Source organism: Ixodes scapularis, unplaced genomic scaffold, assembly GCF_016920785.2.
Source record: "Ixodes scapularis isolate PalLabHiFi unplaced genomic scaffold, ASM1692078v2 PGA_scaffold6__148_contigs__length_123643588, whole genome shotgun sequence".
Lineage (NCBI taxonomy): Eukaryota > Metazoa > Arthropoda > Arachnida > Ixodida > Ixodidae > Ixodes > Ixodes scapularis.
This window is the reverse complement of record NW_024609881.1, coordinates 113,777,624-113,805,315: the sequence shown is the minus strand read 5'-3', so window position 1 is coordinate 113,805,315 and position 27,692 is coordinate 113,777,624. Positions and strand designations below refer to the sequence as shown.

The 27,692-nt window shown below is 43.8% G+C and overlaps 1 protein-coding gene across 1 annotated transcript in view; it reads right to left on the bottom strand.

The window, feature by feature from the left end:
* Positions 1 to 14,357: 14,357 nt before the first annotated feature.
* LOC8041357 overlaps positions 14,358 to 27,692 on the bottom strand; it is a 50,339-nt gene continuing 37,004 nt past the window's right edge. Inside the window, exon 6 of the mRNA XM_042286056.1 lies at positions 14,358 to 14,768. Within this exon, the coding sequence (XP_042141990.1) occupies positions 14,358 to 14,768 (411 nt within the window). The remainder of the gene's footprint in view (positions 14,769 to 27,692) is intronic.

Genomic DNA, 27,692 nt, shown 5'->3' with positions numbered 1-27,692 from the left:
CTACCGACTTTATCGTGCTGCACCCGTGAAAGGTCTACAACTGACGTATGACCTTTTTAGAGCAGATTTGTTTGAATGTGAGTCTTGATATTTTTGATGAAGAGCGTAAATTTCGAAAGTGTGTTGAGATTATTGTTTTGTCCTAACGTTTCGTTTCTATTCTGTTCAAAATTTTACTACTAATCGACTCATTGAAAAGTGCACCACTAAGGAGGCGTTAAGCTGTTAGTTTGTCACTCGAAATAAAATCAAACACAACAAAACTTTAGTTATCTCTACTCCATGAAACGGGTAGCGTCTTCTTTACCGCAGAGCACTTGGGAAAGCCAATCGTTGCAACCTGTGGACCAGCTCAGCGAATAACGTGTACGAAAATACATTTAGACTGCGAAGACTGCTTTCTGCCAGTCTAAACGTACTTTGTGGCTTGTATTTTACCGAGCTCCTTCGAAGGTCGCAGTGATTGGCTTTACCCATGTGTTTTACCTAAAGAAGCGCCGAAGATACAAGGACGAGGAAGTAGACAGACAAGAGCGCTTTAGTGTTTTAGTTTCAATGACAATCCACGTAATAGATTTTTAACATGCGAGTACTTTTAAAATCCATCAAGTATAAGAGTATGCATAAATAAATGTATTGACGAGACCTGCAGGAGGCAGAAAGCAAACTTCTGAAGCACTACGAGTAGTCTTCTCTGGGGTGTGACTTCGAAATATGATTATTAGTAGTTCATACTGTCAATCCCTAATTTCAGAAAACGCGAATAATCTTCTAACGGGTCTTCAAGTGCAAACAAACAAAAAGAAAACAAATAAAAAATTTGTTTTGTGATTACACCTTAACATAAATTTGTGACTTTGTGGTCACTGCATGACACCCTAATAAACGCGGGGCCTTGGAAATTTAGAGAAACTTATTATCGCTTCGCTGTCAATGAAATTATCGCACTAGCCGACATATAAGAAGCCCCATCGCGGGTTTCTTAAATTGTCAGCATTCATAAAATTATGGCAAAGCTGAAAATAATAAAACAAAAAACAAATATTTTTTCAATCATTTGACATCTCGATTGCTTATACGAGGCACGGCCTCAGGCGTAGCAAAGTCGGTATCGCGCACTGCTCACACGCAGGTACGCCAGTTTCGATTCCCACCAAACGATTTTTTTTTTAAATTTTTAGAGTGCAGTTGCTAAGGGCAAGTTTTTTCAACATCGTGTCCCCCGCAAAGAAATGAAGACATGGAACTCTGACACCTACCGCCATCTATGAGCGACGGCGGCAAGTCACGTATCTGGTTGCCACCGTGGCTCATAGATGGCGGCAGCCATTCCACTCTGGCTTGCTGACTTTCCATTGTACAGCTCCGCTGGTCTTCCTTCTTCACCAAAGTGGAAAGGCTGAAAGTTTTTGTCTATATTTTTATTTCATGTATGAGTTTTTGGTTTCTCGTTTAGTTAACACCAGGAATATTATTTCTGACAGATAACCCGTACTAAATTATTCTCTTATCTGCCACATGCACATATGTGAGATTCCAATTCTTTTCGTCGTGTTCGTGCGATAAATATTACTTCATATATGCGCAAAATATGGATATTCTTTTCACATCGGGCATATTTTAGGATTCTTATTAAGATATATCGGTGCCTATATCCATTTTTTGAGAGAAAATATGTGAAAGGTTTTTTCTGGCTTAGTTATTTTTAAATTCTGAAGTTTTTTTTTACTATTATTTTTGTATGTACACATACTGTTCCTCATAAGGCTTCTAATTCAAGATCCTACATGAATCATACAAGATTTCTTAAGAGGGCACTACAAAGTCGCGCTCGTATAAATTCGAGTATTGAGCGCTTAAGGAGGCAGAAGACGTGGAGCAGGCTTGAGAAACATTATACGTTCTGATTTCGCCAAGGCTGCTTTCAAGTATCACTACTGATGAATCAACCTGTGAATAAGCAATTTTTATAACAAGCGACTAACCTTTAACACGGCGTGAAATGCAAACATAATTGAAAACCAAACAATAGACTGTTTTAATGCGACAGCATTAAGCAGCTCATGTCGCAGAAAGTCCGGCGTCGGTGGCGTACGCTAAAATACATGTTTGGTCGATAGGCTCATGACGTCACAGCCACATGACTTCGCAAGGGAATTTAAAACAACCCACAGCGCTCATGTGAAATGCGATGACACGCGTGCAATGAAAGTGATTTAAAAACATGACATATGAAGCGAATTAAAGGTTGCCGCATGTCTCAAATGATTTCACGTCATAAAGTAATTAATTTGCCTTGATGAAAAATTTGAAGAATTATAGGAGGCATTCGAACCCACGACTCTTGGTTGCGAGACAGACAGGCTGCTGGGTAGACCACGCAAGGTACTATTACCTTGAAGACATGATGCAGTACAAAAAACAAGATGAAAATGTAGTCAATGAATAATAATAAAAAAAAAAAACAGCCACACTGGGCTAACAACGAAATCTGAGGTTAAAATTCTCCCCGCCAGTCTTTTGGCGGTAAGCCGTAATGAATGAGGTGAAAAGGCTCGTAAGTTTGCCAACTCGTCCGAAACTTGCAACCATTTAATATCACTGTTTAGCTTAGCGCAGCATTCCTTGAGGCGTGTCATACAATCTATAAAGTAGTCACGAGCAGTACGGACTGCATCTTTTGCACGACGCACCGCCATAGGCCACGCAAGGCACGCTTGCACGGCGTGGAAACGAGCGGGAGTTTATATATTTATATGTTTCGCTATCAAGTTGCAGTCTTTAAGGAGAAGCTTAAAGGGACACTTCAAAGGGAAAAAAAAAATTTTTTTAAGGGCGTGTAAGGGCAATTCTTACATCTTAAAATAACTTTTCCACGCAAAAAAAAAAAACTCTTCGCGCAATATTTACGTTGTTTGACGCAATTTATGCGGAGGTCACAACCGGTCTAAGCCCCAACTCCAGATCAGTGACACCGCCCATGACTACTGGACTGGCTTGGCTGCTCGACCGAACAGGCTAACAAGCCTAGTGTCTCCCTTTTGCGTCATCCGCTGCGTCTAGTCTGGAAGTCTAACAACGCCTGCTAGTCGTGCGAGCAGACGAGCGGCAGCCTGCAGTATCGTCTGCTATTTCACCGCCATCTATCGTCGTCTGGAATGTCCGTGAGATAGGGACACGAAAGCTGCGCGTCGGCGTCCGTTTCCGCCTCCGTCCGTCTGCTATTCATCCGCCATCTAAAAACGTCTGCAACGCTCAGATGACGTGACCGTAAAAGCGGCGTTCTAGCCTTCCATCATTCACGAGCCACGGTCCAAAACAAGCGTCTGTCAACGTCTCTCGGTGTGCGTATTAAGCGACCGAGAGAACAAAACAGTCAACAAAATAAATATGCAGTCTCTCTAGCGTTGCTGTTCTTTGTCATCTTTTTCACATGGCATCCGCGAGGAAGTTGAGTGAGCTTCCGGACGCACAATTAAAACGCGACGCAAAAAACATTCGCCTTGTTAGGCCAGGCGGCCGCAAAAACTTAAAAGCTGGCCTTTCGAGGTGCAATGGCGGGAACATACCTAGACAAACTTGAGGAGAGCGGAACGCCCGATAGGCTCCAACCTATAATGGCTCGCAAATTCTTCCCTGTGTAGGTATCTTCTCGGGTATTGAAGCCATAATCGAAATCATGACGGTTGCATACTTGACAGAGCAGGAGGGCCGCTATAACTGGAACCAACATCTTTCTTCAGCATGAACACGCGCAAAGAAGGAAAACAAGGCAGATCGATCAAAATAGTTGATCTGGAACGCTAGGCTTACGTCAGTCTTGCTACGAAAACAAGAATCCGCACAGCGCTTCCGAAGCACGCATTTGCGGCATTTGTATATTGAAAACTATGTCGGCTGGGGAGATCTTCCTCTAAACACCTCTGTAAACACAAAACCACTCGCACTCATAAAAATTGACGAGCTCGACAAGCTTCACTCATTCAACGCTCCACAGACGCCGGCCGCCATGTTCTTAACGTATCGAACCAAAGAGATAGAAGCAATCCCAAAATACCCTTAAAAACAATAATGACCCTATCTTGATTATCTGCTTCTCAAACATACAGAAATCGTCGGTGAAGAAAATACTATTACAGCGCGGGGATAGAAATTCCAAACCAACCTTCCACACGTCAATTATCACTCCGGCCAATGAGAGATGTATAAGCACCCTGTAAGCACGGGGCGGGAGTTAGCGGGCTGCGACCCCCACCTTCCGCACCTGACTTGAGTCTAGCAACGTAAATATTGCGCAAAATGTTTTGTTTTGTTTTACATTGTAAAATTATTCTAAAAAAAAGACGTGTCCCATATATGCCCTTTTAGCAAACCTTTTTGTTTCCTTGCAGTGTCCCTTTAAGCGTCCTCTAAGTACAGCGACTGCACTCTATAACAATAGTCTGTGTCTATACTCGCATTCATCTCAATAACCTTATTAAAAAAAAAAGCTAAACAACGTTACTAATTTGCCCTTTTCTGTGTTGAAGTAAGATTTGTGTTGGTGCACCTTAGGTTAGATTTGTGTTGTTTTATCGAGACGTATACAGGCTTCAAACGCCAGAACCATCGTTTCTTCCTTCGACAACCAAGTCTTGTATAGGGCACCTTCGCGCGGCGCAGAAATGTTGAGCAAAACTTGCTCTTCTTTTGCTCTGGAAGTGACGAGTATAGTTTCTTGGTGGAACATCGAGACAGCCAATCATTTGAAAACGAGCGTGTTGGTTAATAGATACAAATCTTGAAAGATGAAAGATGTCCTGTTCCCGTCCACGTCCTCTCTGTTTTATTCTTTCAAGATTTGCAGCCAATCACAATAACAAAAGCAATGAGCAAAAGGAGGATCACAATCACAATGAGCAATAGCAATTCACTGGGATCCTCCTATTGCTCATTGTGGCAATCACTATGAGCAATAGGAGGATCCCAGTGTGTGACCAAGCTCAGAGTGCAATTATATTCGAAAATTGCTATGTGCCCTAGGACAATGAGCAAGTGCCACATCGAAGGATCGAGGGATCCCAGCCAATGACGAAGCCGAAAAACAAGGTTACATTAAAAAAAAAAATATGATATGCGCAGGGATCGTGGGTGTCACACTCACGATCCCAGCGCACTATATCGTTTTTTTTGTGTTTTTTTTTTAAATGAAACTCTGTTTTTCAGCTTCGTCATAGGCTGGGATTCTTCGGTGCTTCGCGTGATTTTCTTTGTTCTTGTTCAACAGGAAAAAGAACTCGGAAAATTCGGTAAGAGTGTTCGAGTGGAACGTGGCGTTCCAGGCATTTCTAATAAAACTTAATATCGAAAATCTCACATTTTCATGTACTTTTTGTTAGATTCTACATCGCTTCAAAGCGGCCGACCCAGGGATCCTGGGCTGAATCGTGACACCACGTCCTGTTGAATCTGGATGAGCATCGCACCGATCGTGCGGGCGTTTATCAGTACTCTGTGATGTGCGTCAAGACCCCTGCTAGCTTTGGTACTAACTACTACACTGGCTACATTCCTCACCTACACTGCAGCAGGACACAAGGCGCCCACTGGAACTGTCTAACTTCATGGCAGCCTAAGCCAATAAACAACGCAAAGAATTCTTGTGTTGTTTGAAAAAACGTGGTTGTCCAGTGCTTGTCCTCCGTGTTTTATTCTTTCGATTTTAAGTACTTAGTCTTAGTGCATATTACAAGACGCTGGTGTGGTACCTCACATGTGTGTCAATTATGATACATCGCAGGAATCTTCAATTGGTTGCATCGCCTTCTTCGCCGTCTCTAATGCCTTTGTTCATTTATCTTACGTACATCTCGCTTCACACTTCCCGCCAAGTAAAGAAGACAAAAAGAAAACACGTTTCTCGCGCCGAACAACGGCAGGTACCATCTTCCCCCCGCAGTTTGCCTCCCGACGTGCAGAATGGAGAAAAAGTGCAGCGGCCGAGCGCCGTTACGCATGCAACGCTTAATGGCCAGCCAATTAGGCCAAGCTCTTTCTTCTCTCCTTCCCGGTCACCTCCAGCAGTTGGGCTTTTAACACGCTAGCATCGCTGCCGCCACCTCCCCCTCCCCTCCGCCACCCCCTCCAACTACGCCGCGGAGGCTTCTGTCGAGATAATTAGATTTAATTGCCCAGCCTCTCCTGCAGCGTACTACGAGACGCTTTCAACCGGGCGACGTGAATCGCTGATTGGATGACTCGCTCGACTACGTGCTAGCTCGGCTTGCAGCGCCGTGCGGCGGACAGTTTTAGGGCTGTTGGTCGTCGCCGCTGCGGTGGTTTGGCCTCGCATTATTCGGCCACCGGGGACGAGTATTGGCCGTCTGTTTTCGAGGGTAGTGCGTTGTCACGAGGTAAGATGGAGAGGGGGAAAAGGAGGGGGCGGGGGGTGGCACGAGCGACCGTTGACGAGAAGTAATCGCCGAGGAAGATGGAGTGGTCGGCTATTTCGGATTTGGGTGGACAGTTTAGTGCCTGTGACGTCACGGCGAAGGGACGATGTGTCCCACTAAGGGGCTCAAAAGCCACTGACCTGTTCTGCTTTGCGTTGACAGTTTAGTGAGTGTGATATTACTGTGTAGTGAGGGTGTTTTGCGCTAGGCAACTAGCGACCTCTGCCGCTTTGCGTGGACAGTTTTGAGGCTGTGCGGTCACAGTGTAGTGACAAGGTGTCCCGCTAGGGAGACTCGAGAGTGACCGACCTGTGGTTCTTTCGCCTTCACAGCTCAGTAGCTGTGACGTCACGGCGTAGTGACGATGTGTCCCGCTAGGGGAAATCGGAAGTGGCTGACCTGTGGCACATTGCGTTGGAAGTTTAGTGGCCTTGAGGTAACTGCGGATTGAGGATATGTCCCGCTAGGGGGACTCAAAAGCGACCGACCCGTGACGCTTTGCGTTGACTGCTTACTGGCTGTCACGTGTTTTCGATAGTGACAATGTGTCCCACCAGGTAGGTCCACAAGCGACCTACCTAAAGAAAATTGGTTGGTTAAAAGAAAAGGGCAACACTATGCGCAAGAATTTGTAACACTTGAAATTGAGTAAGGATGGCGAACTTCCAAAGATAAATTATAACGTTGCTAAAAAAATACAAAAACAAAAAAACGACACTAAATTGTGTTTTAGGGCGTGTCTTTCTGGACGCCAATATTAAGAGCTCGTCACCGAACGCTAGATTTCCGACCAAATGTAGCACTAGTGGGTGGGACCAGATGCCAGTTGAACAAGTTCCGTTATTTGATTCAAAAGTTAACGGCGATTCGAGCAAAGTTTAAATAAGCAACGGGTAGCCAACGAATCCCGCACGTACATTGAGATGAAAGGTGTCTGCTAGAGGAAAAGAAGCCCCATTTTCTAGTTTTTACATAAAAAACAAAAAAACTTTATATTAGTTTGTAATAAAATTACTGCAAGTCGTGCAACATTGGCATTTGGTCGTAACCGCCAGCGCTACATAATTCTTGTGCACGTTACTCGAAAAGTTTGTGGATTACAAGTACCCGTAGTATGGGATAAAAAGCATTCAGTTAGCTCACTTGAAATGAAAAGTAATTGTCTTCTACTTGAAAATTCTAACCGCAACCTTTCCAATTACCTTTAGTTTTTAGAAAAAAAAATTTTTTTTGTCGGTTTGAAAAAAAAAAAATTCTGTAGTGTACATAATTGAATTTGAGTAAAAAAATTGCAATCGATTCATCGTCTCAGTTCATCAATTTTCTTAAACCGTCCTTCTCTCAGAGATTTGGTTCAAGGATTCCTTGGTTGGAAACTAGTAGGAACACAGAGCTTCTTTAAAAAGCGGAGTGAAAAATAGTAACCGCCACATGTAATTTTTGGTGCTTTAAGACGTAATCAATCTTATATTGTGATTAACACCTAATAAATGTATTCCAATGATTATAATATAACTTCCGAATGCAATATATTACAAGTAAATTGATTGCTTGTAATACGGGTTATTCAAGTCTGCTGGACATTTGAGAAGAGATCAAGCGTTTGGCAAAGCGTAGTTTTTTGTTTTGTTTTTTTTTCAGTGAGAGAAATACTGCACATTGTTCTTATAAAGATCCGGTATTTAAAAATAGATTGAATGTTTGTTTTCGCATGTGAACAATATGTTGTATCTCTGCGGAACGCATGAACGTGCACTTTATATATAGAATTTCTTAAAATGTTATATATATTTTTGTTTTAAGTTACTATTGTATTTAAGCTCACATGTAAATATGGCGTTTACTGCGACTTTTCTTTGTGAGGAAAATCTAATATTTTCAAATTTATCTCTTATATATTTTGCTCCCGTCAATAAATTAAACAAAATTGCACCAAGTGTGAAACGCTTGGCAACCAGAAAGACCTCATGGTAATCAATTTCCTTCGGGATTCACAAACACGGATGCTCGTAATTTATTATTAGAGTGAAATTTCACCAAGATAAAATGCATGTATATGTTAACATTTATTTATTTATTTATTCATATATTGATAATTCCGGCAGCCAAGGTAGGAAGATACACTGTTCAATGTTCTCGATAAGGTATACACAGGGTGTGGTTGCGTTCCTGCATGGCTGCATCTTTTCCGGCTGGTGTGAGAAAGAGTAGACTGCGCAGCTTGGAAACCTGTAGTGATAGGCCTTTTTGTTTGAGATGCATCGAGAGCGACATGTTCCGTGCGCCCAACCTGACACATTCCATGCCAATGTTAGCCTGAATGACAGAAGCAGGTTTGATATGATCTCACGCATTAGTTTTTTAACGTATTAGCATATTCAAAAACAGGAAACATTATTCTGCCAACGGTATCATGTTAAGAATGGTCGGAGATTTTAATATCTGGAGATGCTTCGAAGGGAAAAAACTGATCTTTACCATATGCTTCGTTATCCTTAGAGTTGCATTTTTGTGCAACACATTGAATGCTGAACCTCTGCTGACTCGTGTAGTATCTGAATCTTCTACCTAGAAATCTACCTTTTTGAGCGGTGCAGAAAGCAAAACCAGTAAGCGAAGTCTCCACTGCTTGTTCAGCCAGTAAACGAGTCCCACGAAACCATGTGCACCAACACTAGAGTAGTAGAAGGAGAGTAAGCTTTATATACATTTTACGGGACGTCCACAAGGCGGTGACGAGTTACGCAAGAATACATTGATATCCCCCTGAAATTGAGCACAATTAGCGTCCCCTATACCTCGTTTCTTTTCAACTCCTTCCTGAACATGCAGGAAGACTAGCAATTTTAAAGTATTCCTTTATTTACGCTTTTATTTTTCTAACTAATTAGTGCGTGAAGAAATATGACACATCAAAATGTGGCCAGTTAGTTTTTCTTTCATAAGAAACAGAGGTTGGTGTAAATGGGGAAAAGATTATAAAGTTTACTTTTTTGAAAATGCAATTGACGTGCGGAAGGCGTGTAAATGCCGAAACTTCTGCAGTATGTGAAATTAAACGACGAATAAAAAACTTCAGAATATACAAATTGTGCCCCACACCCACGGCTATTATTTCTGAAAGTTAGTGTACTCTAACTGGCAGTGTCTACTTTTGGTTCGACGGAGAGTTAGCCCCCGTAAGGAAAGTTCATATTAATGAAACGAAGGAAAGCTCATGGTAATGAAACACAGATAGTACCAGTGCCGGACAGAGATAGTCCAAAAAGTATTCGGGAATACAATTACTGAGATACATATGTTTTGAGGCACGAATACAGATACTGAGATACATTTGTATTTTATGCAACGGGATACTCCTGGGATATTCCTTGAAAAACGTCGAAGAAGTATTCAGGAATACAGATACAGACACTTATAAAAATTCATTTGTTCCCAAAAGTTGCTACGCGGGAAGGGTGTAGTTCGTGGCAAATGTGAATAGTAATTTATACTTTTGCACCTCTTTTTTTGCCATTTCATGCACTACCCCTTACCTCGAACTGTTTATTTTATTTATCATTAATGCCGCTAAAAGAACATGTCACCCCCGTTGAACCACATGGTTACAGAACGGTAAAGACTGCGAACCTTGCTTGACAAAAGGCGTCTGCCCGGAATGAATTCTGTTTTGCCACTAGGACGCACCTCAGACTGTCGTCCCATAAGCTCCTTAGTCCCCTATAGTGTGGGAAAATTGTACAACAGGGCCGTACGTTTTCTCCACTCAACTCCTTTACGGCGTTTGCTCTGCTAAATTAGAAAGAGTGGAGGGCTTTGTGAGAGGAGCTGATTTTGTTATTCTTGCAAGGAGCCTTCTTCAAACTACATTGTGTTTTTTAATGTTGGTTACTGAGATGGGTTATGTTGTAGGGAGGGTTCAAATTATGCATTCCGAAGCAACTTGGACCAAACGGGTGTTTTTATCCTTTAAAGTTATCTTAAGAAGGACATCACATTTAACGAGATACAAGGGTCTGGCAAAATATCGCGATACAAGCGATACATTGTAAAGGTATTTTACTACTGAGATACAAATACATCTTTAAAGGTATCTCGATATACAGAGATACAGATACTCAAAAGCATTTATAAGATACAATCGCGATAAGTTTGTATCGTGATACTGCTGAGCCCTGGATAGTACACTTCACATCAACGGCAGAATACTTTTTTCATTATTTTCTACCTTGGTCTTGTCATAGCCTTGATTTTAGTTCCTTTATATTTAGAATTTTTGTCCACCTTGTTGGGAACATAAAGCATGCAGGCCAACTCAGGACAGCATTCGACATTATATTGCTGCTTACCGACAACCACCTCTTAAGCGGCGCATATGACGTTATTTCGAATGTCTCCAGAGCTCTTGAGGTCTCAAAGGTATGTCAAAATACAGCTTAAATATTTAAATAATGCTATCCTTGTTTTGAAGACCGATGCAAGTAGTTAGCCACGTTAGCCAAGTGCAAACACCGTTCCCAAGACTATTTTAAGGCGAAAGCCTAATACTATGTTTCGGTTTCAACTATATGTTGAAACCGAAACTACGGTTCTTCGGCTCTCTATGAGATTGTGTAACATAATTCTCCGTACTAAATTTATTTCTTGACGGCAGTTGGAAACCATCGATCAACGGTGATCGATTAGTTATGGATACGTTCAGGAACGAGTTAAGGCCGACTACGACCTAACGCCACAAGCAGACGTAGCCAATCAAATCAGCGCAAAAAGTGAATAATCGTCATGGCGCTCATGACCTTCGTGCGTTCGCTACGCGGAGAGCAAGTCGTCTGCTTTTTTCTCAGGAGTGGCGATGACGTCAGAACGGCGCCGAGCTCTTATTGGCTGATGGAAACAAATAGTGGGTAGACCTGAATGCTAGATGCCTTGAGGTCCACCCACAATTGTATTCAACCAGCTAATAAGAGCTCGGCATCGTTCTGACGTTACCGCCACTCCTGCCAAGAAGCAGACGACTTGCTCTTCGCATTGCCGTCTGAACTATTGATGCATAGTGAAGTCGCCGCGATCCTGCTGTTCCTTCCGCTTAAACGCTGATAGCGAACCCACAAAGACGACGATCGCCGTGACGAAGGTCTTCTGGCGGTGCTCTTGATGTGGCTCTAATGAAATCGCAACGTCAACTGCGGCCGGAAGTGAAACTGGTTTAGGCGACCGGTGATTGCTGAAAACAAAGATCCACCCGGTCCGGGAGTCAGTACCGAGACCTCTCCAAGACCATAGCGAAGCGCTCTACAAACTGAACTAACCAGGAACTATACAGCGGTCGGTACAGCAAGCGAATGTTACTATAGCGGTCGGTAGAGCAAGCGGATGTTACTTCAGTTCAAGTGAACAAACAGTGCACTCGTCAAACACCTCTTACCGGACGTGGTTATGTACTTCCGATTCTTGCGACAAAACTTCTTTTTCTTTTCTTTTTTGGGTTTTGTTTTTTGGGGGGGGGGGGGGGGGGGCGGGAGAGGAGGGCTCGCCATTCGTTTGAAACATTTCATACGCCGATGTAGTTGGCATTCCTTATGCCCGACGTGAAAATACACGCGTAACATATTTTTTGAAGTACTCAATGAGATGTGTGTTTTTTGTTTCTAGATTTTAAACGTGTGACGGTTAAATTTCAAACTAACACGTACCTTGACTCTGGTGTGTACTAATATCAAACTTTGTTACCTCTATTAGCTGGGCTAATTGTTTCTCGTGTAGGTAACTGGGGTGAAAAGGAAGAGAATTTTCTTACACATGTACTTGCGAGCGGTTATAATACTGCCAGGGGAAGGTCGGAATGAAACAGCCAAAGGACATTTGAGCGATTCTGAAACCAGTTCGCAATCTAAGTTTTGAGCGTCGTGACAGGCGTGCTCTTGTGTGTTACGTCTCAGATGGAAATTAACAACATGTCACGAAGGACTCAAAACACCAATTCACGTGTAAAACCCCTATTTTCTGTAAATATCAGTTTTCCCAATTTTCAAAAATCTTTATTGTATAAAGGCATTGTACACTTCCCGAAGAATGTATGAAGAATATTACGCAATGTAATGTCATAAACAAATAAAAATAATAAAGTATTGCTCGAAAACAATTTGCCACATTGCGGAGTCTTGTCAAGGTGCTCTTAGAACGTTTTAGAAAACCTGCATAACGCATGAGAATGTACTCAAAATTTACAGTATCAGGTAGTATAAATTATAGTTTTTTTCGTGGAATAAAATTTTTAGTTGTTTTATGATTGTATACCACCAACACGCACTAATCGCGAAAAAAAAAAAATGGGACGGGATATTTTGGTTCAGCATTTTTGTTTTTGGTCTACATTTTGTGAGGGCAGAAATTTGGGCTCAAAAGACTGCAACACTTGATATTTCAGAAAAAACTTATTTTTCATTAGCTTAATGGCATAACTAGGCTTCAATGTTGATTTGCGCCTTAAAATAGAAAACATCATGGTCATAAGCATTACAAAAATACCCAAAATTATTTCCAGTTTGAAGAAAAACCTGAAGGCTTTTAGAGTAGTGACATTCTGTAATAGCTCACAAATATCGTTTATAAAGATAAGCACACGAATTAACGAAAGTGCATGCATCGTAACACGACAAAACATTTACGAAATTGACAGAGTTTTTTTCTTTCTTTTTTACACTCCCTCTCAAAATATACACTTACCATTCGAAATGTCCGTCAACGCATTCACGGTACCCACGTTCTTGCTTTCATTCTGTGGAACATTCTGACATCTGGTTTACATTGCTCGCTGTCCAACAGATTTGGCAACGCGAAGAATCTTACTTCCCTGGACATATTAGTTTGAGCGTTGCTCTTGAACACTGCATGTTCCTCTTCATGAACGGCGAAGAGACAATCAAAGTTCTGAAGATGCACCTGCGTATGTATATACAGACTCGTCAACCAAGAAAGGATCAAAGACATCAGACGAAAATAGTTTTCTTAGACACCGTTTCACCAAGTGGCGTTTTTAGCAGTTAGTTCACTGGTTCATAAAACTTCCCTCTTTGACCAACCGCACTCCGCATAGGGGAAGTCAAGGTTCGGGCATAGCAAGCCACTGAGTTTCCATACACGTAGTCGCAAGGATACACTGCACCGTCATTGATAGGTTCACAATGTGATACCACAACTTGCACCCGAAGTTTTTTTGTGTCTAGTTCAACTCAGTTTGGTAGTGTCCAGACGTTTTCTTGTAACGTCCGCTTCACCTTGTGGTTGCGATATGTCACACAGAGGCTGTCTCGTGCTGTCGTAATCTTGGTCTTCTCATGAAAGCTTCAAACATTTCGTGAACGGAGATATCTCGGATTGTGCGAAAGATACATCACTATATTTAAGTATAACTGATCGCCATAAACGTCGGAATTTTGTTGGTTTAAAACATTGTTTTCATATGATGAATACTTCTTTAGGTATAGAAACTTGCCTTATTTGTTCCACAGAATGAAGGTAGTGAAATTTTCCACTACCTTTATTATTTTAAAAACAATCCTAAACAAAACGCTACCTCCAAATTAGTTTAGTTCTGTGTTCTGGCAGGCGATGTATTTTTTTATATATTTTTTTAGTATAGAGGTGTTTAAATAAAAATTCTGACACTATAAGCCCTTGAAATCCACGCAATGTCGTAATATCCGTTGTTAGCCTTGTTTTTGTTTCTTCTGAAGTGACGTTTGCTCTTTTTCATTTATTGTTCTCTAAATTAGAACGCTTGCCCAAGTGCCACGATTTCCTCGGTACCTTCAAGGACAAGAGTGTACGCGGTTCGTTGGTGACCGGATGCAATTCAAGCATGATGATTCACTTTGTCCCTTGCATTCACTCAACGGCCACGGACACGCAAGAGGTGAGGTCGGCTCAAAAGCGATGTCTTCCGGCCCTACAGCGTCGAAACACGGAGAAAACGAACCCCACCACGACACTCAGGCAGATCACCAGGCCGACACCGATGATCCACCAGTACACCTGGACCGTGGCCCTATCGGCGGCGCACAGAAGAGCATCTTCGTCCGCGGCTGACTGCAGCAGTTCCTCCGGAGGGCTCTGTGGGTGAGTTCCGTCGGGCAGCCGTTGCGGGCAGTTGGGCACGCCGTTGCAGACCAGTTCCTTCTTGATGCAGACCATGCTCGTAGCGCAGAGGAACTCGCACTCCTTGCTGAGGGACACCAGGGTGTCCGGTGTCGAAGGGGTCGGGAGGATCTTGACTTGGGTCCACCAGAGAGAGAAGTTGGTGGTGGCTGCGTCCGAGGATCTGAACTCGAGCGGCACCTTCGGAAAAAGGAAAAAGAATTGAACGCATCTAGGTTGTAGCATTCGTACACTCTTAAAAAAAAGGTATCTATATATCCTCCCTAAAGGGAGGAACGGTCTCGTAACCTATGTTCCTCCATAAAGGGAGAAACGTTTGTCCCTAAAGCAGGGGAGAACAGTTCCTCCGTCACATGCATCTCATTATGGCAGCCCCGAATCAAACAAATAGTGCTCAATAAGGTTTAACGAGGACGTTATGTCTCGTGTACGGGACGAAAGGAGCAGCAAATAAGAGCGTAACACAAGCTGTCCTCTAACTGCGTTTATTTCCAAAGCCAGCTTCCCCCTGCAGGCAAAGAGACTTCCGTTTCAAAAGCTGTTGCTCAGTCTTCTCGTCGTCAGCACTGCGATATTAAGCGGAGACAACCGATACCCAGCTACTTCGCGCACTTTACGTTTCACCTCTGCTATTCCTCGAGTCATAATTCCTTAGTCAACCGCACATCACGGAGGAATGGTAAACCAATCCGCTAAACCAAAAGCCGCTCTCAAAAGAACAAACTCGAAGCCGCTGTTGCACAGTAACCAGAAATTATCGAGTAGAGTGAAAGAATGTTAAATGGCTTGCCACCAGATGGCAGGATCAAGCAGAGTAATTGAAAGTAGCTAGTCTAGGCGGCGCTAGGTAACGCCCTATTCATGTTCTACAAAAAATATTTTTATTTGCTTCCGCCATTATTGCGCTTCAGGATCATCGGGACCCTTTATTACACATATATGTATGCACACATTACGCAGACTGCAAACATCAGCTGGACGTATACATTGAGCGCATACACGTACACGGCGCGTACAAACATCAATACAACCCAACACTAACTTTTTTTTTTTTTTTTTTTTTTTATTTATTGCCAGGTTACATATGATACACATATTGATAAAAATAACGTGCCCCGAAACAGCAGAAATTGCTTAACATGGAGGGGTTAAAAGCCTATCAGCCAGGCTTGGCTGAAGGTCGTTGCGATGATTAATTTAAAAGGTTTTAAGCACGGCCAAATCGTCCAGAACTGGTAACCATTCCACATCAGTATTTATCTTTTTATAACATTCTCTTAACCATTTGATAGTTTCAATGAAGTACTCTCGGGGGTTGCGTGCGTCAACATCAGCATGCCGCACCGCCATTCTGCTCTTCCATATGCCGTGGAGCCCCAGGAGCATGATTATGTCGTAGGGCACAGGTTCACGTTCTATTGCTAGGAACCGGATTCCTTGAGGTGACAGGGGGAGCTCTTTCTTTATGGTGCGCTGAAGCACGTCCCAAAAAAGAAGAGCATCCCAGCATCCCAAAAAGACATGCTCGATGCTCTCCGGTTGTTTGCACAAAATACAATTTACCGACCAGTAGAGGTTCATGCCCTTAGCTTCCAAAAAAGTCTTTACTGGCAACGTTTCGCTGTGTAATTTAAAAAAGAAAGTTTTAACCGCCGCTGGTACCATGGCGTTCTTGACTCGCTGTAACACATCACCTCCTGGGGCTCCAGGGCCTATGGCCCTATACGTTGGCATGGGCAACAACGTAGCCACTAGGTCACGCGTCAAATGTTTGCGTGATACACTAGACAAATAGTTCATAGAAAAACGAACGAACAGAAAGCGGCTGGCAGATACAACTTCGCGCAAAAAACCCGACAGAGGTCCGCAACGTACCCGGCAGGACGAAACAACAAATCCCGGTAAAACGTCAAACAGTCTTGTCTGAAAAACGGTTCGAAGAAAAGGATCACGCTGGTCACGGATAAACATAAAGCGTGAGACGAGTTGTCGGACAAATACGTGGCACAGTCCGACACCCCCCGCTTTGGGCTTAAAAAAAAGATTGGTACGGCGACTTCGCTCCCATTGGGATGCCCAAATAAACACTGCAAATACACGGTGAATCCGCTGAATGTTGATTCTCGAACACTGCAGCACTTGGAGGACATACCACAGTTTGGACAGAAGAAACACATTGCACACAGTCGCTCTCGCGAAAATGGACAAGTCCCTCCGTACCCACCTCTCGGCAGTGGCCTTAAGTTTAGCTATTTCTTCTCGCCAGTAATCTGTGGGCTCACGGTAATGTTCCAGAGGAACACCTAGGTACTTTGATGGCGTCCGTGACCAGTGAACATTTCCAAAAACAACTGGAGCAGTCGTCCACTCACCATGCCATAACCCTACGCACTTTGACCAATTCACCGCGCAGGCAGTGACCTCACAAAACCTTTTGATCAATTCAACAGCTTCTAACACACTTTGAGGGTCCGAACAAAAAATGGCAACATCGTCTGCGTATGCCAATATTTTAACGTCACATTCCTGTAGTGTAAAACCCCTAATGTCTTGAGATTGAATGACACAGCGGCAAAAGGGCTCTAGGTAGATTGCGAAAAGCAAGGGTGATAAGGGACATCCCTGCCGTACTGAAGAGCGGACGTTAATCCCCGCACTAACTGTTTTATTAATTACTAGTTTAGTTTTGCAGTTTACATATGCCATCCTTACCCCCTCCAGCAGCACAGATCCAACTCCCACATGTTGTAAAATGGTAAACAGAACATCATGGCACACCCGATCAAATGCTTTTTCAAGATCTATCTGAAGTATAGCTGCTTTCCGATATTCCGCGTCACAGACCTCTAGAACACTTCGAGTAATGTGTATGTTTGTGCCAATGCTACGACCCTTTATCCCACAGGTTTGGTGCGGCCCTACGATTTTCCATATAACATGCTGCAATCTACTGGCTAAAACCTTCATCAGCACTTTATAGTCAACGTTGGCCAGGGTAATTGGTCTGTAATTACTAGTACTACGGAGCTTATCGGCGTCATTACACTTAGGTATCAAGACCGTGTGCGTGCACAAGAAAGAAAGTGGTAATTCTTTTTTCTGATAGGACTGAGAAAAAACCCTATGTAGAACCGGTGCAATTCGCTCTTTAAACTTCTTATAGAAGGCCGTGCTCAAACCATCCGGTCCCGGTGACTTGCCTACGCTTAGGTCATCTATCGCTTTTTCGACTTCTGATAAACTAATCGGATCTTCTAAAAACGTCGTAGTATCGCTATCTAGCTTCGGCTGACTTGGCAAAAATTCCGTATCAAACCCCTTTTCTTTTGGTATTTTCTTTTCAAACAAATGTGTATAAAACTCCACAAAAGCATGCTGAATACTGTCCTGATCTCGAGTTACTGCGCCTCTGTACTCTATTTCTTCAATCCGGTTCCCGCTAGCATACTTTTTTTCCAACGCAAGTGCCCTTTTTGTGGGCGTTTCCCCGGCAATCAAGTTTATCGCACGGGCACGAACGATTGCCCCTTTATATCTGTCTTCATCTATTTTTTCAAGTTTAGCCTTGATAGTGCTTATGTCGTCTTTGAAGGCTCCTGGCGTTCTCTCTTCCTCTACATAAAGCCTTTGTAAATCCTGTCGAAGACCGTTTTCTACCCTTCGCTCTTCCCGCTTAATGTTAGTTGCTCGTTCAATCGCGTCAATCTTCACTTGCTGTTTAAATAGCTCCCATTCCTCGCATATGCTATTTTCCGAAATGTCTTCTAGTCTGCCTAGCTTAGTTTCGATTTTCCCTATCAATTCTTGGTCCTCGAGGAGCTTTGCGTTTAACTTCCACAACTCCCACGAAAAGCTAGTTTGTTTTTTACGCTGACCCAGGGTAAAACTCACCAAACTGTGATCGCTAAACGAGACATGACTGACCGCGAAATCCTTACATTGGGGTACTAAATCCGCTGAAACATATACCCTGTCAAGCCTGGCATGACCTCTGCCTTGGTGATGCGTGTAAAGGACCCGATGTCCCGGTGTTATGCAGGGTGCCAGGTCTTCGAGCCCTTTATCTTGAATCAACTGATTTAAAACTTCGCTAGACCTATCACTATTTCGTCTTTGATTTGTCCGGTCTTCTGGCATACAAACACAATTAAAGTCTCCCAGCAGTATCGTAAATCGGTCACTAATTACAAATCTGTCGATATATTCAAAAAAGGCGCGTCGCTCACTCTCCTCGTTTGGCGCATAAATGCACATAACCCTCCACTTTTGATTTAGGAAAACAAAATCGCAGAGAACAAGCCTTCCTGATTCACACGATACAACGTTCTCTTCGATGAGCCCAGCAGCTCTCCTCAAGAACAGACAACATCCTCCAGATCTACCTACAGCATGGCTGACGCAGACATTATACCTCGACGTAAACGGTTTTACCAGGAACTCGGTCTGACTCTCACTTTCAACCTTCGTCTCCTGAACCGCCAAAACGTCTAGGTCATTCTCTAAGAGAAGGCGACTCAGCTGGCACTGTCGGCGGCGTGCCGCAAGTCCCCTAACGTTAAGGGTCCCTATGCGCAGACCAGACGCTAGTTGTGCCGTTTTTTATAGTGTCAGACCCAGCTTCCGGCGGTTACCCTTTGCGTCATATTATACCAGGGTCACTACTCACTGCGACAGACCCCCGTCGCGGGTCAGCGACGAGGACCGCAGTTTGCTGACATAGCGACCTTTTTTACCTATCAGCTGAAACTCCCCCTCAGACCACTGCTGTACCGGTGCGCCGTTTTTCGGAGACTCGTCGGCCAGTCGCCGTTTCACCTTTGAGGGATCCAGTTCCATGGCTGGCTCACACTCGATGGCTGCCGACTCGGTGCCGGTGCTCCCCATCGCCGTCACAGCCAGTTCATCCGGTGAAGGTTTTCCAGGCGTTGTCGCCTGCCCCTCGTTTTCGTTGGCTTCAGGAGCCGTCACCGTGCGCTTTTCGTCTCGGACTTTCGCCTCCGCTCTCTTGTTGTCTTGACCTTCGACTGTCGCCTTGTCTTGCTGTGCCCTTTCAAATGGCGTCGACGATGTTGCGGCCTCCTCTGCTTCCGCTTCATCCATGATGAGGTCGCATCCCTCGTCGCTCGCTCGGCTGACTACAGCACTCGCGTACGTGCGTGCACAGTCTTGGGCCACATGTCCGAAGCCACGGCAATGCCCGCACCGAGGTACACGGCAATCGCGTCGTATATGTCCTTGCCTTCGGCACCGCAGGCATAACGGCGCCCGCCCGGGTACGACAACGAGGATCGTGCCCCCCTGAAGCCTTAGCTGATGAGGTAGGTTCTCCGGCGTCTTGCCTTCCTTGAGTGTCAGTTTAGCGATCCTGGTGGTCGACTCGATGTCTTCAAAGCCTTCCACTCGCCACTTCTCTTTGGTCACCTCGTGAACTGTGCCGTACTCTTCCAGTGCCTTCCGGAGAGTGTCGTTGGATACGTCGAACGGGACCCAATGTAACTTGGCCCGAACTTCCTGCCGGTTGGGGTCTACGGGGATGCACAGCTTTCCCTTCACCGTGAGCCGGCCAAGCTGTAGCAGTCGTTCTTTCGCTGCCGCACTTTTTAGGCTACAGAGCCACACGTGTCCCATTTGGCACACACCTAGCCCTGCTACATCCTTTCGAAGGTCTGCTTTTTCCAAGGGCTCCTTGAAGTCGACGATCCTTATAGGCCTGGCGTTCACATCGCAGTGAAGGTAGACTTGATTTTTTCCTTTGTCTCCAACCGGCAACGTCGGCAGCACGATCCGGTAGTCGGCAGGGATGCAAAAATGCCTGTCACCGCGGCCGGCGTCGGCCGTTATCACCTCGCTATCAGAGCGAGCCATCGCGCGTCCGCACTCTTCGACTGCCGGGCGCTGAATTGCAACCCAACACTAACCCGATCACTGCTTTGTGTTTCCGCCTTTTATACTGGTCGTTCCGAACGTACGGAATTTCTCGGTGACTGCCTTAGTAATAAAAAAGATTTCCAGCATGTTGATATTTTTTCCAGCAATGTCATACCTCGGAGAGTATTTGAATGGCTCAGGGGATGAATCTCTTATTAAAAAGTAAACGCTCGATCATGCCGTAATTATTTGAAAGCCAATTAATCAAGCCGCTCCAATGCGGTTCCAAGCCATGCGCTTGTTTCCCCGAACGGCACGTCGTAGCCAGTATTTCTATTGTAGTGTCTGTTTTTTTCTATTTGTGCTCTTCGTGTGAGGCTGCAATTGTCGTCTTGAATTAATCTCGGTACAGCGGATGTTCACTACGCTGGAAGGGATGCTTCACTCGCAGACAAATTGCTTTTCGATCAAGCTGAATGCAGTCAAACCCGCGACTTGCGGCAGTGTTAAGTGTTCGGAGCTACTTCGTGGCGAGCTCGAAAACTTCTAGCGCTCGTCCCAGCGCGCGCTTAGAAGGCAGTTTTTTCCAGGAACCGTAGTATATTTAAACAGCAAAATAAAGGAGCTTCTTCCTTTTTTTCGATTTTACCTGCCATTGTTTTTTAATGCTAAAATACCACACTGTAAATATACGTACTTTCCGTCATATTTCCGTACTGTTCAGTCCTGTCTCAATAGCGCAATAGCTTTCGAAGAGGAGACAAAATACGGTCATATTGGCCGCTGTAGGATAGGAGCTTACCGTACAGGCCAGCGTTCCAACATGACGATCCGCTCGTCGATTCATTGGACTTAATCTCTCAAGTGGTCTTAAACTCTTGAATGTAAAGCGAAATGTCAACCTGCGACACACCGCCCCCTCCTATCACGGCCCGACCAGCGGCATCAATGCCCGACAGCTCATCTTTTTGTTACACCACCGATACGCGAACAGACGGTCACATCGACGATAATTCCAGTCTTCTGTTCCAAACGCACAACACTGCCATCACGATGTTGCTGCTATGTTGCTGAGACGCAGAAATACAGAACCACGTAAACTGCCATGTTGGCACTCGGCATCGGAAAACAGAACCGAACTCAGCACAGAAAGCACCCAGGCACCCGGCAGCAAAATATGCATGTCTTGGACGAGTTCCGCAATTTCCATAACATCGTCAACGTCGACACGTACACTGTGGACCCATCGTTCCGTGTGGTACACATGGTTCCGCGCGGGTTCCGCCCAATACGGAAATGGCCATCTTAACCCAGTCTACGTAGCGCTGCTGGCACTGCTCCGGACCTTCGCTGTTTCAGCGGCTTCGCTTGCTTGCTCGTTTGATAAAATTAGTGGTAAAAACGTGCATGCAACCGAAATACTCTTCACGTTTCGACTGAGAGACGGAATTACAGGAGGCCTTCGGCAGCCGCTGAAGCTCAATCAACACAACCACGTTCATTAAACAACGAGTGCTCGAAAAACGAAACCGAAAGACGATGAGTCCGGAGGACAGAAGCTTTCTCCCGTCTGCCTGGAGAAGGATAAAAACGTCTCGTTCCCCCCTTCTTCTTTGTCCGCTTGGGGGCGTGTGAGTAGAAGGGATGAAAATGCGCCTTTGCTACATCTTCCATTTTTTCGTAGAATGTATGCTCTCCCCTTCATCAGCGGCCCGGGACACTGGTGGAGTGGCCAACTCTTCGCGGCGCGCCTCTTTCTCCCCGTCTAGTTAACCATGGTCACTCACGTCCATTCGACACTCAAGGGCACCAAATGATGAAGACCATCAGGCCCTCTTCTTAGCGCCGGACGGAGCGTCCTTGTGGCATTCACTTTGTTCTGACACACACACACAGAAATTTCATTCAAGCTCCATTCTGTCGTACAATGATTCGATAGAGTTAACAGCGCTTTACCTCGTCCCAAAATGTCAACCGACCCCAAGTCCTGCTCGGGCTGCCATGTGTGCGCCGGACGAGCCATGCAATAATGACCGCAGGGGTGACCGCGTTTGCGGAGTTTGTGCGGTTTCAACCGGCAGAGCCATCGAAATCGTAATGGGCAAATATTTCTCCCGCCGTGCAGAGAGGCTAACCCTGCTATTTGCTTTATTTGTTTTCTCCCTTTGGCTTAAGCGGCAGCAACGGCATTGATCCTGTTTCAAAAACAAACGCCCGAGGCTGACCCAGAAATACTACTCCGCGTTACGCCAGACGAAACAACACGACTTTCCTTTTTTCTTTTTTTCTAATCTCCGTTGTGTGCTTTCTGAGGCCGTTGTGGAGTTGTGTTTTCTCCCCCCTGATTTATTCCGCGCCGTTGCCTAAGCGATGAACGCGGCGACGGCAACCAGGTACGGCTGTAAAAATGCAAAGAAGAACGACCACTGCTGCCACCAATCTCGCCCGACTGGGTGACCCAATTAGAGCGATAACTTCCCCGGCTTTTCTTTTTTATGTCTCTGTACTCTTTTTTGTGTGCCTCTTGTTTCTGCAAGGGACAGAGAGTGTGTTTGTCTGCCGCCATAGGCGTAGACTACCGGGGACATCGGGGCTCGTGCCCCCCCTGGTGAAATCCTTGGGGGGCGGGGGGGGGGGGGAGGGGGAAGAGCCCTCCCCCCCCCCCCCCCCGGATCTTTATTGAGACGCTGTTTGCGTGCCATGTAACGAGCTTCTGGTAGTGGCATGTAAACAAAATAACGCACACATCGACGAACACATGGCGATATACACACGCTGTAAAATGTACCCCCTAAAATAAACTACTGATAATTGCCAGTGTAAAAAAAATTATGCAAACCCCCCCCCCCCCCCCCCCCCGGGAGAACTTGTCAGCATGTTCCCCCCCGGGAAAATGGAAAGTCTACGCCGCTGTCTGCCGCTAAAAGTGCGCGATACTTTGCTCAGGTATACGCGCGCGTAATGTGCACACTTATATGTTTGTTCCATTTAAGTGCATGTGTAAGGACTTACGTCCTCATTCACTGGCACACATATGTGCGTGCGAGAGTGGTTTAGTGTGCGGTTTATGTTTCAGTGTGCGTGCACAAAAACATGTCTCGTTAAGCGTAAATGTTTCTGAACATTTTATATGCCCGTGTGCACTTGTGTGCGTCAAGTGCACCCACGACACGCATATTGGCGTGCATACGCGGTTTAGTGTGTAGATTGTCTGTATGTGAAATAGGTACAGCTCTTTTTTATGTGTATTAATGGGTTTTATGTGCGTGTGAGCATTTTATGCGTTAGTGCGTAACTTTGAGCGCTACGATATTACGCGTTGGCCTGCATGTGCGCGTGTGTGAGTGGCTCGGGGTGCAAAATGTGCGCGCGTGTCTGCGTGCATCACTATACGGGTGTAGAGCTGCGTATGTTGATTTCTTTATGTTTGTGTCTGGATTTGTGTACTTCGTGTGGTACTGTGCAGGAACGTGAGTTCCACCCACTACGTGTGCAAGTGCGCGGGTGTTTATGGTTCTTGTGCGCAGGATGTGCGTTTGTGTGCGTGTACATATGAGCAAGCATTGTTTTGCGCAAATTTGCAGTATGTGTTCCGGTGTGTGTCACAATGCGTGAGCTTGCATGCTCCCCATTTTTTAATATCGTTTTTCGTGCGCATTCTAACATACAAAGCGAGTTTATGTTTAATCATGCGACGTGTTGGGTTATGTTCGCATGCTGACGGAAAAATATACAGAAAGTCCTTGTTTTCGTATTTCATCTTTTTTTAATATTTCTAATCTTGTGAGCGCTAGTTCTTTTATCTGTATATTTCATTGTGTTTTTTTCTTTAATTCTGTAAAAGCTTGTTTTCATTTATATTATATGTTCTTTTTTTTTTTCCTAGAGCATGTGTTTAAATCTAGTTGATTGTGTGTTTCTGCAGTTGCGCCTTTATTGACACCTGAATGGGACCGGGAGCCTCGCCTAGCTGCTTCGTGCAATGTTTTCTTTGGATATTTCTCTCCCCTGAAGGAAAAAGTAAGACAACTATTATTATTATTATTATTATTAAACATCGCTACCTTATGAAAGATGTTCATTGTTCAACTTATGACGCAATGTTAGAGTGTATTCACTTGCTAAGACTGCACCGTCATCGGTAGAAGGCGAACCTATTATTCTTAATTAAAGCATTGCATGGTTCGAGGGTTCGTTTTATATTTCCGAATTTTCTAGTCTTTTAAGCCCAATTATTGACTGACTGAATGATAACCCCATACTCTGAGAAACTCGATATATTTTTAACTCGTGCTACTGGTATTTGTCATTTCTATTGAAGACCTGTTCGGCGGGTGAATAGTAATTGTGGGTCACTCTTAAGGTTGATTTCGAAGAGCACAGACATTGTTGGGTCTGTGTTCGTGCTACTACTTCGTATATTATTCGTTTTGAGTGCCTCTCAAACTTGTTTTTACATTACTGCAATTCCTCATCATTGTACATGAGACTTGAAAATTGTATTTTGTTTTCATTCAGCTCAGTGTAGGTCGTGTGCGATTATGTGCCATTACCGTATAGTGCGTTGCTCTTCTGTATGTGTATTTTTATGTATTCATTCTCATCCAGTGTACCAGTACCAAGACCGCAAGGTTGTTCCTGGGCACTATAAGAAACATGATGGATTTATTTATTTATTTATTTATTCTTCTTATTATTATTAGTAATAATAATATTATTATTATTATTGATAGAGTAATTCCAGCTAATGATTTGATTTTATATGTTAAATAATACAAACTACCAGGATGCCTCCTTTAACCTTGTCGATATTTTCAAACACTTCAGACGAGCGAGTACTTAAATGATTGGGCAAAAAAGCGCAAACCAATTCAACCTTGGCTTGCGACGGATGTTCTTTCGGCCATTAAAGAAAAAACAAATATGTTGTGGGAGCGATGTTGGTGACACTCAGAAAGGTAAAGACTTAAACGTAGAATATCGAACTAAACGAAATTGCGTCAATTCGCTTGTTCGGTTTTATAAGTCACGTTTTGATATGTCAAAAAACATGGGCTCTAGTAAATGATCTGAAAATATATGTGCTTCCAACCCATCCCTCGATGACGCTATCCTGAAAAAAAGTTTGGGTTTTATTCGAAATCAATTGTCGAAGGATTCAATATATTTTTTTGCTTCGGTCTCGGGTATTTCACGTGATGAGAATTCAATTCCCACCAACCTTGAACGTTTTTGTAGTGACTCAGCGTTTTTAACCGGTTAGACTCTCGAAGATATTCGCATATTGCTATTCAGTTTCAGGGCAAACAAGGTGCCAAGGGCGGATGACATTCATTTGTGAGACTTACGCGGAAATGTTGCTACTGTGATTGCACTGCTTCATATATTCAATAGTAATGTAATAATTGGGATTATTCTTGATGGCCTGAACAGCGCCATCATCAGACCTCTCTATAAAGGTGGAAAGCGTAATATAGTTGAAAGTTATAGGGCGATTTGCATTCTCCCATGCTTAGCACTAAATCTGGACAATGACAGTCTAAGAACAGTGACGTCATTCTTGATAGGTTTGATCTTTTGTCTTCGTTTCAGTATAGATTTACCGCTAAACGTGCCACCGATTGTTTACTTGAAGATCTTGTAGACGCGTTAAGTTCCTCTTTCGAGAAGAAAAAAATTTGCATGCGCACTGTTAGAATATGTGAAAAAAGAGCGTTTGACGTTATTTCGCATAAAATATTGTTGACAAAGATATTCGACTATGGTTTTAGAGGCCAATTTTGCTGTTAATTCAAATTTTTTTATAAGGTAGTAACAACATGTTTACGCAACATGTTTACATTTGTAATACTGATTGTGCGGCAATGAATTTGAAGGCCGAAGTTCCTCAGGGTTCTGTGTTGTCCCAACTTTTATTTAATATGTTTGTAATTCATACAGAGAAAATATGTTCTGGAGGTGATTTATATCAGTACGTTGATTATGGCCTATTATTGTAACATCACATAAACTCGTACTGCAATTATTTCTTTGGAATGTACTGCTACACAGGTAATGAATTGGTTTGATTACAATCTCATCAAAATTAACACAAAAGAAAACTTCATACTTAAGTTATCTTTTGAAACATAAACAACTAGATATTCCATCTTTGCTTCATTTGACGAATGGTGTGGATTGTTGTTGTTCACCCATTGAGTATGTTAAGGAAATTGAATGCCTAGGTATCCTTTTTGATAGTGATCTATGTTGGAATTCCCATCTTCCCCAAACTTCTAAAAAAGCTGCCTAGAGCAGTCTGCCAATTGTATTCCACGAAAACGTTTCTGCCCCTCTCAGTCCGAAAAATGGTTGGCAATGCTTTGGCATATGGTATACTGCGTTATGCAATCACTCTACATGCAAATTGTTTGTAAATGAGGCAAATTAAAATTAGCAATATCCTAAAAGAAATTTTACGCGTTGTTGCGTGCACCACAGATGAAGCACCGAAAAATAATTTTTTCCAGTGGTTAGTTGTCTCACGTTGTTCGACCCTTTTTGAAAGATGTGTCATAGCGAAACACAATTGGGTTAGCTATTTTAAGACTGTTAGTATTATTCAGCACCCGCTAAGAAGCGACGAGTGTATACCAAATATTGAAAGAGAATGCGGTCCTTCTGCGGTCTTGATATTTTTAATAGTCTACCAGATTCGTTTCTTGGGTCGGACACCAAAAGACAGCTGAAAAAATGCTGGCGCACACTGGGCTAAATTTTTTTGCTCTATGAACTATTACGGAACTACTCCTGATGCAAATGATTGTTCGGCATATGTTTTTGTGTATGACGTGTGTCATAATTATTGCGGTTACAGCAAGTTTTCTGCTATGCTAAGTTGTGGTACGCCTACTTTCCGCCAGCAAGACATACGAGCTTTTACTTTCGCAATCCAATTTTGCTATTGTAGGGTTTGTAACTTCGTATTTTCTTTTTTACCTTCTCTGTTTTGGTGATAGTTTTTTTGTGTACTTGCTTCTTCTTTTCTCTCTCCGTGTTACGTGCGGTTGGCACCTTTCTCTTGTGTAATTTAGGTGTTTTGTGAGGTGTCTTCATTTTTTAAACTCCACGTTCATTGTCAATGTCATCACTATCTGTCATGAAACTGTTCTTACTTAATACAATTGCGGGGTCCAAGTCCCACAATTCATTAGAGGCTTTGACTGACCCGTAGAACTATTTTTTCGACTCTTAGCG